The sequence below is a fragment of the Nothobranchius furzeri genome, chromosome 7 (assembly GCF_043380555.1).
Source record: "Nothobranchius furzeri strain GRZ-AD chromosome 7, NfurGRZ-RIMD1, whole genome shotgun sequence".
Classification (NCBI taxonomy): domain Eukaryota; kingdom Metazoa; phylum Chordata; class Actinopteri; order Cyprinodontiformes; family Nothobranchiidae; genus Nothobranchius; species Nothobranchius furzeri.
In genome coordinates, this window is record NC_091747.1 from 28,345,682 (window position 1) to 28,364,339 (window position 18,658).

Genomic DNA, 18,658 nt, shown 5'->3' on the forward strand with positions numbered 1-18,658 from the left:
TATTTAAAGTTTTTATATGTCTGTGTTCAGCACTTTGGGCAACATTGCTGCATTTAAATGTGCAATACAAATTAACGTGATTTGATTTGATTTTAAATTAGTCCCGGTAATACTGTACACCTTTGTAAAATGTGGAGGAAGCCAGATTGTAATAAAATTTGGATACTGTCCAAGCCTAGTGTGCACTGCAACGAGAAAGATTTGATTGGTCAGTCAATGTGATATGATCATGCTGCACATCATTCCATTTCCTAATGTCTGGAACGATGGTCCAGAGTGCAGGCTGAGTGTTGTGCTAACCTGCAGTGAATATCAACGACAAAGTTATACAGAAAGTAGCTATGTGTCCTCAAAAATGTTGCCTGGCCGTTGTCTATGTGTTTTTAGGGGTAAGAAGTTAATAGAAATGGCAACAAAGTTGCTGAGTTGGCAACTTTGTGTGGGAGGTGTGCTTGATTTGCAACTCAGAATAGAGCAGGAGGGAGGAGCAAATAATTGGCTTGTTTTGTTATAAAATTGTTCAAAACCAGGATCATAATCATGATTAAAATTCAATTAAATGTGCAGCCCTACACAAAAGCAATTCAGTGTTCTTTCCTGAGGCAAGAACAGGAAGAACATAAAAAATTATAATCAACATCATAACATAAAACAGCAGATTTTGAAATCAAATTTAGATTATTCTAATTTAATTAGATGTAAGAATATGATAAAAAGGCTAAATTAAAGGATGAGCAGTTACAGTGTGGAACGTGGAACATAAGAACAGTTATTCAAAGGCTGATAATTACATCAAGGTTTTCAATTTTGTTTTAAAAGTTACTAGAGTTGGGGCACATTTAAGGTCATGAGGAAGCTGAATCCATCTGTGAGCAGCATAGTAGCTAAAAGCAGCTTCACCCTGTTTGGTTCTGACCCAGGGTTCTGCTAGTTGAGATCTTCCTAAGGACCTCAGAGCCCTGCTGGGCGTATATCTGGCCCAATTGCCATTGTGTGATTTATAAACTAGTAGAAGCACTTTGAAATAAATTCTGTAGTTTCCTGGTAACCGGTGTAGAGATTTAGGAACAGGAGTGATGTACTTGGTTCTAGGGCTGTGTTGGGAAAAAATATATATTTTTCTACTCTGAATCAATTCTCATAAATATTCATGAGAATTGATTCGTATGTCCAAAGATCGATTTAACTCTTAAGCACCAAAGTTGCAAAATTGCAACAAGTTTCATTTTTTACTTTAATGAGCCACAGCTGCAAATATGATCCCTCATGAAGTTAGTACTTTACTCCAGAGGATAGTGCAGATTTCTATATTCAGTAGTCTGAGCAACACTTTGGGTGTGTTTATATTGAACGTTTCTGGGTTTTTAAGAGCTTTAAAAACGCCTCCCGACGGCAGGCTCCCGATTATGGGAGAGGATGAGAGGAGGACACGAGTGCAGCACACACAGGACAAATATCATAGCAGGGCTATACATTAACATTATTTGCTTATAGTGCTGGTGCTACAAAGGTCATAGGTTTTGTAGCACAGAACAAAACGTAGCACCAGCATAAAATTTTTTTTACAGCCTCTAAAAACCAAAAGTAGTTCTTATAATTAAACACACACACACATTCAAATTAGTGTAGATTTGTTCATTACAGAGGGCCGTCCTCAACAGTATAGACATAGAAGAGTAGATGCTTTGCCGATCACTTCTGTATATGATAGTTGCATTTTTGTGGTTTACTTTTTGTAAACTGTATGGTTAACAGGATGTTTTAGCTAAGGCTTTAGCTCTGTGGAGATCTGGAGCTCTCACACTGTGAGAGAGCACCATTCATAAACCCGTTCACACATGCCTGATTAAGAGCTCATTAATATTCATCAGGCAAAATACGTGCGAGTTTGGTTTACATTCAGAAAAAATAATTAAAAGTTCACAAATGATCGTTCAATGAACCTGGAAGGAGCCTATTTGGTTTGTGAGGTTGAGAGATTTCGACGAGATTGTCAGACTCGCCTCAAAGTATGGCTCTGGCTCCGGAACCAGTTTCCTTGAGAGGGGTTGGACTTTCTACCACTCTGGAGTCACCCCCACTGAGACACGCTGAACAGGGGTGTGCATACTAGTTGCCCCCCAACTTGGTGCCTGTACATTGGGATTTACCCCAGTGACAGAGAGGGTAGCCTCCCTCTGCCTATGTGCGGGGGGATGGGTGCTGACTGTTGTCTGTGCTTATGCACCAAACTGCAGCTCAGACTACCCACCATTTTTGGAGTCCATGGAGGGGGTGCTGGAAAGTGCTCCGGTGACTCCCTCATTCTGCTGGGGGACTTAATGCTCACGTGGGCAATGACAGTGAGACCTGGAGGTGTGGGGAGGACCCCCCCCCCCCCCCCCCCAACTGAATCCAAGCAGTGTTTTGTTGTTGGACTTATGTACTCATCGTGGATTGTCTATAATGAACACCATGTTCAGACATAAAGGTGTTCAAATGTGCTCTTGGCACCAGGATACCTCAGGCCTTTTTATACCTCAGGATACTCTCATCTGATCTGCGGCCGCATGTCTTGGACACTCGGGTGAAGAGAGGGGTGGAGCTGTCAACTGACCACAACCTGGTGGTGAGTTGGCTTCGATGGTGGGGGAAGATGCCGATCAGACCTGGCAGGCCCAGATGCATTGTGAGGGTCTGCTGGGAATGTCTGGCGGAGTCTCCTGTCAGAAGTAGTTTCAATTCTCACCTCCGACAGAACTTCCAAAATGTTCCAGGGGAGGCGGGGGAAATTGAGTCTGAGTGGGCCATGTTCCATGCTTCCATTGTCGAAGCAGCCGACTGGGGTTGCAACCGCAGTGTTGTCTGTGTTTGTTGTGGTGACAATCTCTAAACCCGCTGGTGGACATCCGGCAGGCCATCAAGCTGAAGAAAGAGTCATATAGGGTCTTTTTGGCCTGTGGGACTCCAGAGGCAGCTGATGTGTACCGGCAGGCCAAGCAGAATGCGGTCACAGAGGTAAAAACACGGGCATGGGAGGAGTTTGGTGAGACCATGGAACAAGACTTCCATATGGCTTCGGGGAGATTCTGGTCCACCATCCGGTGCCTCAGAAGGGGAAAGCAATGCACTACGAACACCGTTTATATTCAATTCAATTCAATTCAAAAATACTTTATTAATCCCAGAGGGAAATTGATAGTGGGGACCGTGTGCTGTGTAATGAATCAAAAGGGTCAGTTTTCACCATAGAATTTACACAGTAACCTTTCATGCACGCCAGAGCTGCAAAGTCAAGGTTATACCAGCTGGAGGATCCAGATGCACAGATAAACCTTTTGCTCACTCATTGTTCTTTAGCACAGACATGAATAAACTGTCAAGGTCTCCCGCAAAAGCCCTTATCTCTCTGCTAAAAGTCAGACTGCTGGATTCCTCACTCTGAGTAGAAGGGAATCCACATGAATCCTACAAGGCTTTACAACTTATAAGTTAAATAATCATATGTGATGAATGAACAAGATGTTTAAATCAAATGTTTGAATAACCAGTGCTTAAATCAATTAATTTGAAATAAATATTGATCATACAACGATCCATTTATATCACAAATCACTATGTGTTTGATTTAACAAGTTAATCATTGGTTACACTTAGGGCTGGACGATATGGACCAAAACTTATATCTTTATTTTTTAGCTGAATTCCGATATACGATATATATCTCAATATTTTTCCTCCTGTAAATTATTTACGAGTTAACTCACTTCAAGCTGTCTTGAGAAAGTATATACATAAATCAGTAGATTAAATGCATAAAAATGTATTGATTCTTGTCAAACTTGAACCTTAGTGCCTATTCTCTACCAGTCTGAGCTTTAGATACACTGGTACAGCTGTCTGCTAACACACACACACACACACACACACACACACACACACACACACACACACACACACACAGTTGAGAGCTAGAGGTGTATCAAATGTCCCATGGGCACTTTTTAATTATATGTTTATAATTTTGTAAAATTATTTAAATTTCATCTAGAGGTAGGCTATGTCATATATTTCTTGTCCAGAGAAAAAAAAATATATCATGTTAAACTAAATGTATGATGATGTAACTGCATCTACTGAAGATCACATGGGTCACCGTCGAGCTATTAGTTATCAGGGCAAACATGGCTACAGTCTAACAGTATTGGCTCAAATCAGCGATTATACAGTAATGACTCAGAGTCTCTGGTTGCTCTTTTATGAGTATTATTTTCGGGCTACTGTCGCCGTAACCCACGCCTTACAAACTCTTAACTTTTTCAACAGAATAGCTCATAACGGAGTATTTACTAGCATAGCAAACCAGAGTGGAATAACCGGAACAATATTTCTCACCCGTTGAGCTCGCCTTCAAAATAAAACTGTAACATTATAGTTTACTATTCAAACCCTTACAATATGTCTGAGGTCATTTGGTCACTCTGGCTTTCCGTAGCTGTTTCCTCATTACACAGGGGAGGGAGGGGTTTGGCTCGTCTCTCCGCACAAGCAGGATGGAAAAACAGAACTCGCATTGAACGTCCCCAAATAATTAAAAACCAGGACACCAAATGCAAAGTTTAGAGCAGCACATTTACCCAGAGGCTCTCAGATTGAGCAAACTTGTGAGAATACATGTAATAGCCACTTAGAGACTGAGCAACATGTCGCTAGCATAGTGGCTAATTGCTAGCATAGCAGCTTGGCCAGTTATATCGATATAAAGATATAAAGTTATCTTATATCTTGTTTAAAAATAATACCGATATTTTAAAAATATTAATATATCTCCCAGCCCTAGTTAAACTCACAACATTACAGTAAGATACATATTAAGGTTAAAAACATTTTTGTATCTGAAGGAACGTGTGGCTTTCTGAGGAATGTTTTGGTAAAGCCTTCCAGACATGGCACATTCTGATTTGCCACAACGGCTGGAAATCATGGCAAGGTAGGTTAATAAAACAGGAAATACTTCCCAAGTAATTCAATTTCTAGCGGAGTTCCAGACCAGCCAATTCGGAACAAGCATCCTTGAGATATATCTTTTGACATACAGTCAAAACCTGTTTGCACACAGCAAGCTGGCACAGCCAGACGGCTCCCTAAGAGCCACATCCACTTTGGACGCAAACAAGTATTCCAGTTACTGTTGTGACCTGGAGACATCTCAAGACTGGACGGGTCGTATCGGAGTTTAATCTACGAAATCCCGGTGCCTTGAGGTCCACCCGACTTCTCACAGTCCGGATCTGCTGGGGGTCTCTGCCAGGGTTTGTAGGCATAACAGATTGCGTCTGATGCTGTTTTATTAATAATCAACAATCTAGTTTATAGCGGACAACAAATTCTTTTACACCTAGTTTTCACAATTTCTTTCAGATACAAAGATTCTAATAAACATCTAACTTACATCACACCGCCTACACATCACATTCTGTCACCGCATATCCACTCCATCACATGTCATTATTCATATTGTGTCATGTACAGGGAGTGCAGAATTATTAGGCAAGTTGTACTTTTGAGGAATAATTTTATTATTGAACAACAACCATGTTCTCAATGAACCCAAAAAACTCATTAATATCAAAGCTGAATGTTTTTGGAAGTAGTTTTTAGTTTGTTTGTAGTTTTAGCTATTTTAGGGGATATCTGTGTGTGCAGGTGACTATTACTGTGCATAATTATTAGGCAACTTAGCAAAAAACAAATATATACCCATTTCAATTATTTATTTTTATAAGTGAAACTAATATAACATCTCCACATTCCCAAAAATACATTTCTGACATACAAAAACAAATCGGCGAACAATATAGCCACCTTTCTTTGCAAGGACACTCAAAAGCCTGCCATCCATGGATTATGTCAGTGTTTTGATCTGTTCACCATCAACATTGCGTGCAGCAGCAACCACAGCCTCCCAGACACGGTTCAGAGAGGTGTACTGTTTTCCCTCCTTGTAAATCTCACATTTGATGATGGACCACAGGTTCTCAATGGGGTTCAGATCAGGTGAACAAGGAGGCCATGTCATTAGTTTTTCTTCTTTTATACCCTTTCTTGCCAGCCACGCTGTGGAGTACTTGTCCTGCATGAAAATCATGTTTTTCTTGAAGGATGCAGACTTCTTCCTGTACCACTGCTTGAAGAAGGTGTCTTCCAGAAACTGGCAGTAGGACTGGGAGTTGAGCTCGACTCCGTCCTCAACCCGAAAAGGCCCCACAAGCTCATCTTTGATGATACCAGCCCAAACCAGTACTCCACCTCCACCTTGCTGGCATCTGAGTCGGACTGCCCTTTACCAATCCAGCCACGGGCCCATCCATCTGGCCCATCAAGACTCACTCTCATTTCATCAGTCCATAAAACCTTAGAAAAACCAGTCTTGAGATATTTCTTGGCCCAGTCTTGACGTTTCAGCTCGTGTGTCTTGTTCAGTGGTGGTCGTCTTCCAGCCTTTCTTACCTTGGCCATGTCTCTGAGTATTGCACACCTTGTGCTTTTGGGCACTCCAGTGATGTTGCAGCTCTGAAATATGGCCAAACTGGTGGCAAGTGGCATCTTGGCAGCTGCACGCTTGAGTTTTCTCAGTTCATGGGCAGTTATTTTGCGCCTTGGTTTGTCCACACGCTTCTTGCGACCCTGTTGACTATTTTGAATGAAACGCTTGATTGTTCGATGATCACGCTTCAGAAGCTTTGCAATTTTAAGACTGCTGCATCCCTCTGCAAGATATCTCACTGTTTTTGACTTTTCTGAGGCTGTCAAGTCCTTCTTTTGACCCATTTTGCCAAAGGAAAGGAAATTGCCTAATTATTATGCACACCTGATATAGGGTGTTGATGGCATTAGACCACACCCCTTCTCATTACAGAGATGCACATCACCTAATATGCTTAATTGGTAGTAGGCTTTCAAGCCTATACAGCTTGGCGTAAGACAACATGCATGACGAGGATGATGTGGACAATATACTCATTTGCCTAATAATTCTGCACTCCCTGTAGTGGGGTGCAGAGTGTGACCTGGCGGTGGTCTCCCTATTTAAAAATGGGGGCTTCAGTGTGTGTTCCAGCTACATAGGGATCACTCTTCTGGTAAAGTCTATTCCAGGGTTCTGGAGAGGAGGGTCCGGTGGATTATCGGACCTCTGCTTCAGGGAGAGCAATGTGGTTTTTGTCCTGGCCGTAGAAGACTGGACCAACTTTATACACTTAGGAGGGTCCTGGAGAGTGTGTGGGGGTGTGCCCAACCAATCTACATGTGTTTTGTGAATTTGGAGAAGGCATTTGACCACGTTCCTCGGGGGGGGGGGGGGGGGGGGGGGGCTCTGATACGGGCAGTTAGGTCCCTGTATGACCGGTGTCAGAGCTTGGTCTTCATTGCCGGCAGTAAGTCGAGCTTGTTTCTGGTGAGTTGGACACCGCCAACGCTGCCCTTTGTCACGATTCTGTTCATAGCTTTTATGGACAGGATTTCTAGGCACACCCAAGGTGTTGAGGGGATCTGTTATGGTGGCCTAAAGATTGAGTCTCTGCTTATGGCAGATGATGTGGTCCTGTTGGCTTCATCGAAACATGATCTCCGACTCTAATTGGAGCAGTTCGCAGCCAATTGTGAAGCAGCTAAGATGAGAATGAGCTCCACTAAATCAAAGACCATGGTCTTGAGTCAGACAAGGGTAGAATCCCTTCTCCGGTTCAGGGACGAGGTCTTGCCCCAAGTGGAGGAGTTTAAGTATCTCGGGGTCTATTTCACAAGTGAGGGAAAGCTGGAGTGCGAGTGATGCGGGCGTTGTAATGGTCTGTCATGGTGAAAAAAGAGCATAGTCAGAAGAGATACCTCCTGGACGCCTCCCTGGTGATGTCTTTCGGGCACCTCCAACTGGGAGGAGACCTAAAGGGAGACCCAGGACACATTGGAGGGACTATGTCTCTCACCTTGCCAGGGAATACAATGGAGTTCCCCTGGAAAAGCTGGCCCAAGTAGTTGGGGAGCAGGAAGACTGGGCTTCTCGACTTAACATGAAAGTGCAACAATGCAAAGCGTTGTGGAACAAAAGAGCGGTTCTATTCGACACCCTTGGTAACCTGCCGTCTTGATTTACATTAGCTGCGAATTGCGATGAAGGCTTGCGCCGTGAAGCGATAATTTTGACATGTGCTGTATTTTTTCTCTCGAGCAGATGGATTTAATAAATTTGAATACAACCAAATACATTTTTTTCAAAGGTAGATATACAACAGCATTGTACACTACCACAAACACTAGGTTATTTACCATTTAAAAAGGAACTGGTCTACAAAACAGCAGCAGGATCGGCACAGTTTCCGATATCACCATCAGGGCAAACTGGTTACACACACAAAGAGCAAGGGCATGGGGGTGGGGTGGGGGGTTGAAAAACAAGTAGGCGTGAGCAGAGGCGTTCATCGAAAATTCTCGCCTGATGTGAACAGAGGAGCAATGGGCAGCGCACAAATTTTGTGAGCGGTCCACTTCGCATCGCTTCGCAACTAATGTGAACCTGGCGTTTGGCTGTTCCCCCAGCAACCCAACTCCAGTTAAACAGAAGAGAATGGATAAATGATATAACGCTAATCAGTGAAGCTTAAGTCTGAATCAATTATGACACCAAGATTTCTAGCCTGGGTAATTGGCTAGCACAGCTCAGCAGAACACCATTATAGCTTCTTCTGGGGAGAAAAACACTTAGAGAAAAAATAAAGTTAACAGCTGAAATTGCAGGAAATAATACAGTTAAAGAGCGGATTGTAGAAGAAAGTAGTCGAGTGTAGAAAGGGGTCAGTGTATCCTCCAGCAGTCTAAGCCTATAGCAGCATAACTACAGAGATAACTCTGATAACCTTGCCTTTTAGATGTAGGCATGTTGGAGGCAGGGCAAGGGAGAGCCGTCTTTACCGACTGTACACTCCACCTCCCTCTACTCCCCCACTTGTCCAGATCTAGGCTAACATCAGATTTTAACCATAGGCCCTATCAAATAAAAATGTTTTAAGCCTAGTCTTAAAAGTAGACAAGGTGTCTGCCTCACGGACTAAAGCCGGGAGTTGGTTCCACAAGAGAGGAGCCTGATAACTAAAAGATCTGCCTCCCATCCTATTTTTAGATATTCTGGGAACCACCTAAACATCTGCTCAAAGTCAGCTGGGACACCACAATCCTATTATACACAAAACAGCTAGTTCATTCAGTACATATTATTGCTAAATCTCACAAAAACAGACAAAATAAAAACACCTTTGCTCAAACAAACTGTTCAAGTGTCCAAGTCCTTCCCTATATGTAGCCGAGCCTTGGTCCATCCTATTGGTGCTCCTGCAGTTAGGTTTGAGTGGTAGTAGTCCTTTACACCTGTTCAGTTTACAGTCTGTTGTATAACTCCAGTCACATTTAGAGCCCAGTGCCACAATGCTACTGCCTACTTCTGACATTTAGACTTTTAAAGAGTCCGATATCTTCTGGTGAAAGCTTGGTAGAGGTTCATCACACAGGAGGAGCACTAATCACCAAGTCGTTGAATGCTTTTCTCATTTTTTACATTCTTGCTTCTCATGCTTTGTGTTAAAAACAGCTGAAGACAGGCTGGATTAACTGGGTTTGAGCTATACTACTTGATGTTTTATTCTGTTTCTAATTCTGTGAAGGGCACTATACAAACAAAAGTTTACTTACTTCAGGGGTATCTAAAATATTCTAAACGAGAGCCTAAATCACCAAGGTACAGCTTCTTGTAGGCCACATAAATATACAAAAAAATGCAACATTCAAATATTTCTTTGTTCTGAACTTATTTGTACTGGTCAAGATTATACTTCATTCATAAAATTGTCAGTCGGCATGCAAATTTTGCTGGAGAGACAACCGTTTACAAAAATGCAACTGCAGGTCACACAAATTCACTTGGGAGGCCACAATGGCCTGTGAATCGCACATTGGACTTGCCCGACTTCCATACCAACTGTTCCTCAGCCATCCTCAATCAATGCTTTTGAGGCTGTTCAGTGATCTGCCTGAAGTAAGGAGGGAACGTGGAATTATGTTCATCGTTCTGGCTCTGCTGGTGCTAGGGTTTTGTAGATGGCCAGAAGGATGTTCCAGCAAAATATTGTGGTGCTTTTGTAAACCCAACAAGACTCAGAGACTTGTCTACCTGGAAAACAAAAACCCTAAACACAAGCTAAACAAGCTGAGTCCAGCAAGGAACGTTCTGACCTCTGTGATGGCGAAACTAAACAGAAGAGCAAGATCATCAGGCCATCTCAAAGACGAGGGATGCTGAGGAAGACTATAAGTAAGAGTGGTGCTAAATATATCCTTAATTTGTGAACCAAAACCAGGCATTTCTTGGAAGTATTCTGGGACTCAGACAATAGTTGACACCTTCAAGCACTGTAGCTTGGAACATGTAGATGTTAAAATGTCACTAAGTTCCAGAGCAAACTCCTGCCTTCAGGAGGCCCCCAGGTCGACCCAGGACACGTTGGAGAGGTTACATCTCCAATCTGGTCCGGGAACGCCTTGGGGGTCCTGCCGGACGAGTTGGTGGAGGTGGCCGGGGAGAGGACGGTCTGGAGCTCCCTAGTTGGGATGCTGCCCCCGCGACCCGGACCCAGATAAGCAGAGGAAGACGAGACGAGACAAGACTCTGTTAGAACCATTCCTGGATGTTGTCTGCATCAGTTGGTTAGTTCTTTGCAGCATTGGTCTGATGTCTACTGCTAACACGCTTCCTTGGTGGGACTGTGGACTTTGAGCATTGAGAAAAATGTGATGACTCCGAGCAGAGCACTAGGTAGTGATGGACCCAAGACCACATGGTTGGTTATTGAAAGCTGAAAAGGTTTGTGTCCTCTGGGCTCAGTGTCTAGGGCTGATCTCTTGGTTACCACTAATCCACAAGCAACAATACATTAAAAGTATGGGTTTTAACATTTTATCTTGACTAAGCTGATAAGAATAAACAAACTCAAACACAGTCCTGAGGCTCTAAGCGCTGCTGTATCACCAAGCTGGTTAACATCTCTGCTGTCCTGCCCTAGTGATGATCTGGGACGACTTGAAGAAGAAGACAGTGATTGAGATAGAGTTCTCCACTGAAGTCAAGGCTGTGAAGCTTCGTCGTGACAGGTAATGTGTCACTAAAGCTGCCATTGGGAGATGTTAATGCACAGGTGGGGTCCTCTTTTTATGGAGCTTTTACCTAAATGAGACTTTAGCTCTTTGGTTTTAATCTGAGGAACAACACACTGACTAGTTTGCTCATAACTTTAACACGATGGTTTCTATTTGTTCCTAGGATTGTGGTTGTTTTGGACTCAATGATAAAAGTGTTCACCTTCACTCACAACCCCCATCAGCTTCATGTGTTTGAGACCTGCTACAACCCCAAAGGTCAGTGCTGGTCATGTGAGCTGTGCAGGACGTTTCAGACACAAACGGTAACCGCTTTCTTTGCCTGTTTCAGGTCTGTGTGTGCTGTGTCCCAACAGCAACAACTCTCTGCTGGCTTTCCCAGGAACTCATTCAGGTCATGTGCAGATAGTAGACCTCGCCAACACAGAGAAGCCTCCCGTTGATATCCCAGCTCATGAGGGAGCGCTGTGCTGTATCGCTCTCAACCTGCAGGGCACCAGAATAGCCACAGCCTCAGAAAAAGTATGGAAGCCTTGTAGGTTTTTTTAGCCCCGACTCTGAGACACCTAACCTATAGATGTTGTTTCCGCAGGGGACTCTGATCCGAATCTTTGACACATCTGCAGGTCAGCTTCTTCAAGAGCTGAGACGAGGCTCACAGGCAGCCAATATCTACTGGTGAGCACTGGCATGCCCCGTACCCTAACAGCAGTGGATCTGAACAACCACAGCTCTACCTGGCACTAATTTGAGCTGCTTTTTCTGTTTTTCAGCATTAATTTTAATCAGGATGCATCCCTCATCTGTGTGTCCAGCGACCACGGCACAGTGCACATCTTTGCTGCAGAAGACCCTAAAAGGAACAAGCAATCAAGGTCTGTCACCAAGAGAACCCCCCCCCACACACACACACACACACACACACACACTCACCCACAAGCATGAACACCCAACTCATTTCTGTGACAGGAAATTTACTCATCCAAGAACTGTTTGTGTGACTCTGTTTCTGCAGTTTGGCATCTGCCAGTTTTCTTCCTAAATATTTCAGTTCAAAGTGGAGCTTCTCCAAGTTCCAGGTCCCGTCAGGGTCTCCTTGTGTGTGTGCCTTTGGAACGGAGCCCAACGCTGTCATCGGTAGGTTTTCAACAGCTACGACAGTGGCTGATCAACAAGGTCCCACTCTGACCTGCTGTGTCTGGTTAGACTCAGCCAGCAGGTGATTTTACAGAAACATTAAATCAGAACCAGAAGGTTTTATTAGCATATGTACAAGAATCACAATATTAGGAAATGGCTGCCAAACTTAGATAAAATAAGAGATAAGAAAATATAGGAAGTAAGAATATAATCCTGATAAAATAATAATAAAAAGTGGCAATGCTTAGACAATCGGCTGCTATATACAAGACCGTGTAGGCATGGAACAGAGCGGATCAGGTACAAACACAACACCGGGTCAGGCGACTGGAGAGGGCAGCCCTGGAATTGTCATTCAGAACATATTATTCATCCTTGTGTAACAGAAAAAATGATTCTCAGACGCTGTGTCTCAATTCAGGGTCTGCATCCTTCGTCGGCCGGTTACGTTACAGCGCCGCGACTAGGCCTGTCCCAATTCGAAGACTCCTTCAAATGCGGTCGACGAATTCGGCCTTCTTTTCGCCTGAATGAAGGATGGGTCGGGTGTATCCTTCAATGGTTTACATTTCCCAAGATGCCTTGCGGGCCAGACTGTAGAACTTTTAAAAACAATGGCGGACAGTGAAGCGGGAGCTGTTGGAGAGGATTGCGCATACAAATGTCAGTATAAACTTAAACTGTTAGGTTAAGGACTTTTTGTGATACATGAACGTTATTTTAGTTAGAAATGTAACAGTAAAAGTGCTTGTATTGCGGTCTCGGCTCGTATGTTTGGCCGCTCGGTGTCGTACTTCTCCCGCTACGTTTTCCCCCTGATTCTAATAGAAGATTGTATTTTAGGGACAAAAGACAAAACCAGAGAATTTATTAAGCTTAGGGCGGAGATGGACCACATGATCACTGGAGCAAAGTATTCGGCGGCTGTGGCATGGAGGTACAATAACATCTCATATTTTAAAAACTTTCGTTTGAGTTTAGTTTTTTCTGCGAAAACATGAACGGAATAACCCGTTGTCCTCTTCTATCTTTTCTCTTCCTGTTTCTTTTCTTACATGTTAGGACTATTCTGGAGAAAATGGGCATCCAGGGAAAGGTGACCCCCATCCAGGCAAAAAAAAAAAAAGGATAATTTAAAGAAAAAATATAAAGTATGTAGATGTGTGTGGAAACATATAACATGTATACATGCTAAATCTAAAAAGGTTAAACAGGTTTGTAGTTATTTGTGTAAACTGACTTTTTTTTTTATCTAGGATTGCAAGTATCTAGGGTCAGGAGAGGGGGTTAGTGGGAAGCCCGCTGCTGCTACTTGGCCCTGGTTTGACCTCATGGATGAGGTATTAGGACAGAGACCCTCAACCAGTCCGCCTGTCCTAATTGCCTCTATCTGTGAGGACACTCCAGGGCCAAGTACAGCAGTGGAGGAAAAGGAGGAGAGTGAGGATGAAGACGGTCAGCTAGGTGGAAGAAAAAGGAGAAGGGACAGCGATGACCAGCTTCTGGAGCTGATCGGGGAGGACATGAGGCTGCAGAGGGAGGCAGAGCAGCAGAGGGCACAGGAGAGAAGGGAGAGCTTTGACGGGCTTTTTAGTTTGCTTGAAAAAATGGTTAATAAAGATTAAACATGTATATATAATATAAATATCTATATAAAATCAGTTCTGCATTAAACTGTTGAATTTTATTTTTGTTTACAAATGTGAATTGTTTAATATTACAGGGTATCCGCGGGGTCTTGAAAAGTCTTAAAAGATGATAAATCGGTTTTGGTCAGATTAAGACCCTTAGAAAGTATTAAAAACTATTATCACATCTTTGCTCAGGCTCAGCTTGTCGAAAGTATTTTCTCTGAATTAGCTCTCCAACAGTCCCAAAAACAGTATTTAAGTGTGTGATTTTGATCATTTTAATAAATAAATAAAAAACAAACATAAAACTTTGCCTATTGTGGGTGCATTTGAATTGCCTCTAAAAGCACCACAGTGGACTGGTGGTCAACTATTTAAGTTAAAAGTACCAGTATCACTCATGTAAATGTTGACAACAGGAAGCTGCAGTGACATATTAAAAATATTGAGAATGTCTTGAAACAGTATTAAAATTAACTTCAATATTCTTTTCTGTAACCTGTAATGTTTTAAAGTATTAAACAAAAAAATATAATTGAGAAAATAATGGAGAAAATGGATCAAACTTAATACTTTTATTTACAACAATTTACTTTGAACATGGTTGAACATATATACACAACATGATGAAGGGAAACATACAAAATAAGAGAAATATCTGACAAAGAAAAATAAAATGCATATTTGGTGCATGATTAACCTGAGTGTCCTGTTCCATGACCGTTTCAACAACTTAGAAGCAGGAAGTCTCTAACAGGGCTGCTGGATCTGCTGAACAGATGAATGTCATGGATGGAGTGCTGGAGCGGAGACCCGTGGCTGCTCTTTTCTGGTTGACAAGTGAAGCATCCTACTGGGTGGTCTGCAGAGAGAGCTTCAAGATGTGTCTTGACTGTCCACTGCATCGTCTTATCGGTTTGCAGGGCTGGATGAGTGATGAGTGGGAGTGGGCTTTGCAGGCATGGGTACCCACCATCTGCGAGGATGAAGTGCCCTGGAGGAGGGTAGACTGACTGCCTGTACAGCGGGCTGTGGCGGAGCACCCTGGAGTCGTGCACCGACCCCGGCCAGCCCACGTAGGTGTCAATGAAGCGGCCCTGATGGTCACACACAGCCTGCAGAATGGTAGAGGGGAACAGTTTCCTGTTCCTGTAGCAGTGACCATCAGGGCCGCTTGGAGGCTTGATCCTGATGTGGCAGTTGTCGATGGCACCTGCAGCTTTAAAAAAAAAGCTCTATGCCGTGCCAGCCCTGCAAACCCCTGGGACACCACCTCCAGGTCTTCAGGGGTTTTTGGAAGGTGGATGACCTGGTGGCAAATGGCCACAACCTCCTCCGTGACTCTGTGGACGATGCGGTGGACAGTCGAACGAGGTATCCCGAACGCTCTGGAGACCACCCTGTAAGATGCTCCGCTTGCCGACCAGAAAAGAAACACCAGGGTCTCAATTTTGGCACCCCAACCATGACGCTGATCTTGGTTCAGCAGATTCAGCAGCACTGGAAGGGACTCCCTGCTCAAACGAAAGTCTGGTCTCGGATCTTGCTGGTTGAAGAAACGGTCCAGGACTGGGACACCCAGGTTAATCCTGCAGTATCTGGGTCTAGTCTGGTTAAAGAGAAATACAGAAAAAATAGTTTTATTTCAAAGCTGTAATTTCAAGTTTTTATAAAACATAACATTATTCTCAATGTAAATGTGATAATATTGTACATTTTCATGCTATTCTTTCAAATTTCTAAAAACTTTACTTTTGAAGAATGTATGCAATGAAGGCCAAAAGATCAATTATATTTTGAAAGTGCTGTCTGTAATAAAGTTTTGTAAGTCATGTAACAAGTTCTTATTTTGTCCACTAGATGTCCCTCTACAGGTAATTGATGGTTCCATGTAATGTGCTCTTTCTGCTAACAGTTATTTGTTATTTAATGATATCCATATTTTTTAATCATTATTTTTTTCAATTTAAGCCATTTTCTCATTTTTTTTCTTCTTACTTGAGTAACTGTTTTGGTGGGGAGCTTTTTTAGTTGAGTAAGTATAAAAGATTTGAAGTTGTAGTTTATATTTGAGTATAAGTTTTGAATTTAGTACGGAGTCTATTTACAACCTGAAAAAGTTGCTGAAACTATCCATTAAACTAGCTATAGCCGATAGGTAAAGCCTACTTAATAGAAATTACCTGTTCATTGTTGCGTCTCAGCCTGAGCAATAGAAAATGCCTTCGCCAGCGATACATGTCTTCTATCTCCTCCAGAACCAAGGAAATTATTAAAAAGCTCAATAAAACTTCCAGCTCCATCATTTTAAGTTCCTTCTCCCTTCTGCTCAGCGGTTCCACGGTTGCTAGGCGACGGAACGTTCGCCGAGGGAGTGGCAGGAATTCATGAAGGCTAGGCCTGTCCAAATTCACAGCCGTTAACATCCGGTCTACTCGGCCGACGGAGGACCCAGCCCACGTCGTCCGAGTAGACTGGGTCCTTCGAAGGATGCAGACCCTGAATTGAGACACAGCGAGAGTCCTGCTGTTTGGCAGGCAGCAGTGTGTATGACTTGTTTAGCACCTTTCAGAGTCAGAGGACTCCAAAGCACTTTATACATTGTTCATCCATTCACACCCTGATGGTGAGGAGCTGCCCTGGGGCACACTGACACACACAGGTGCTGTTGGTTCCTCTGACGACCCCCAACAGGCAAGGTGGGGTAAGCATCTTGACCAAGGAAACAACAGCAGAATTCTCAGGCAGGAGCTGCGATCGGACCTAGAGCCTTCCGGTTTTTGGACTACCCGCTCTACCTCCTGAGCTTCTGCTTCCCATAATTAAGAGGTCCACCCATTAAAGGCCTCATCAGACACAGAAGGAACAAATATGTGGCTCTTCATCACTGGGGCAGAAAACAATACTTTAATGAGACCTAAAGACCGTCTACACTGATGCCAGATCTTTGTCTGAGCAACAATCAGGTTAGATGAGTATGAAGTTATGGAGCATGAAAAGGGCAGCCGAGAGCAGAGTATAGTTATAGACCCATACGTCAACCCCCCACCTCAGCCCCAAGCTTGAGGGCAAGCTACGACCCCTCTCAATAGAGACTAACGACTTATCGGGGTAGAGAGGAGGGGTACTCAGAGTAGTTTCTGCTCGTTAAATAACAGACAGCTACAACTTATAAGCTTGACTCTCCAGTCAGAGTTAACAAAGCTCCTCCGATGAGAAGAAACCGAAGAAATCCAGTGGCCTTCATGTGAACCCTTTTGGATTACCATGACCAGGTTACTGACAACCTTCACCAGCATCTTAAGTAGTAATAACTAAATTCCTAGGTTTCATTTTATTGGCTTAAATTGCAGAGATAAAGCTCTGAATAATGGCTGGAGCCGGGTTCTTGCCCTTCAGCTTGTGTGGATGTGAGCATCTATCCATAGGGGTCTATAGGAGAACTAGCAACAAGCCACCCAACTCATCACATCAGCCAAACAAGCTGAAATAGTTTTAGCTGTCTTTTCATTTTTGCTGACTCATAGTTTGCTCTTCCTCCTTGCAGCCATCTGTGCTGACGGCAGCTACTACAAGTTTCTGTTCAACCAGAAGGGGGAGTGTTCCAGAGATGTCTACGCTCAGTTCCTGGAGATGACTGATGAGAAAATTTGACTTCTGTATACTTCCTTGTTCCATGTTTTTTTGTTTGTTTTTTAAGGAGGGGGAGAGGTTCCACATTGCACTTCACCTTCAGCTGACAGACTGTCAAGGAGCATCAGATAAGTGCAGGGTGAAGGAACCTGAGCAGACTTTGGAACTGGACCCCAGCATAGCTGTTCCATTTGTAGACAGACCAACACTTGCTTCACTCCCCAAACAAACAAAAGTGTCTTTAAAGTAAAATGTCTTCCGATGAGTTTACGAAGGACCTAGATGAGTGTGTGGACTAACCAAACAACAGGGTGACCAGAGAGAATCTGTATGTTTCACTTGTATGCTGCTTTAATACCAGTGGGTCATCAGAGGGAGAAGATCTCAGCTGATCTGGGGTTTGGTTCTGTTTTTGTTTTGAAGAGGGTGCCCTTGTTTGTGTCTGTGAGCAAGACTGGCATGTAATTTACAGCTGTACAGAAAAGTAACTAACATTTGTTTTGCTTTTCTTTTTTGTGCAATAAATCATTTCTGTAAATAATCTTTTCTTTCACATCCTGGATATACCTTTAGTTTTCTAATCACCCTGATCTAAACCTGGATCAGGAACAATAACGGCCCACTTAGGCCAAAGCAGTCCTTCAAATGTCAAACAGACCCGGTTCAGCTTGACTGGTTCAGAACCTGCTGGGGGAGAACAGTCCATTTACTTCATAACTCACCCTGATGTTAGTGGAGTAAAAAGACCAGGGTGTATTTCTCCAAGCGAGCTCAGACCATTGGGGCTATCCTGATAAATCCCTGTTTGTGGATTCAATCCTCTCTAATCCAAGCGAGGCTCACGCATCCGCAGGCAGCCCCTATTAATCGATGCTAGATAAGTTACAATGGAAGGAAAGTAGAGTACCTCGTTCTTCTCCCAGACAGAGCAAGAATTATTTCTTCATGCCTGCAAGGACTACAAACATAACTACAACAGAAGAAGAAAAGATCTTTTCTATAGCGCCTCTCAAGATAAAAATCACGAGGCGCTTCACAAAAATAAAAAATGTAAAAATATAAAAAAGAATTTA

General features: G+C 43.2%; 1 protein-coding gene across 4 annotated transcripts in view; it reads left to right on the top strand.

The window, feature by feature from the left end:
- Positions 1–18,126, top strand: part of wdr45b (WD repeat domain 45B) — a 107,384-nt gene extending 89,258 nt beyond the window's left edge. For all 4 annotated transcript variants that reach the window (XM_070553006.1, XM_070553007.1, XM_070553008.1 and 1 more), the window contains 7 exons: positions 11,088–11,175; positions 11,345–11,439; positions 11,513–11,703; positions 11,774–11,859; positions 11,955–12,056; positions 12,197–12,318; positions 17,500–18,126. In XM_070553006.1, coding sequence (XP_070409107.1) covers positions 11,088–11,175; positions 11,345–11,439; positions 11,513–11,703; positions 11,774–11,859; positions 11,955–12,056; positions 12,197–12,318; positions 17,500–17,606 — 791 coding nt within the window. In that variant the 3' untranslated portion in view covers positions 17,607–18,126. The remainder of the gene's footprint in view (positions 1–11,087; positions 11,176–11,344; positions 11,440–11,512; positions 11,704–11,773; positions 11,860–11,954; positions 12,057–12,196; positions 12,319–17,499) is intronic.
- Positions 18,127–18,658: the final 532 nt, after the last annotated feature.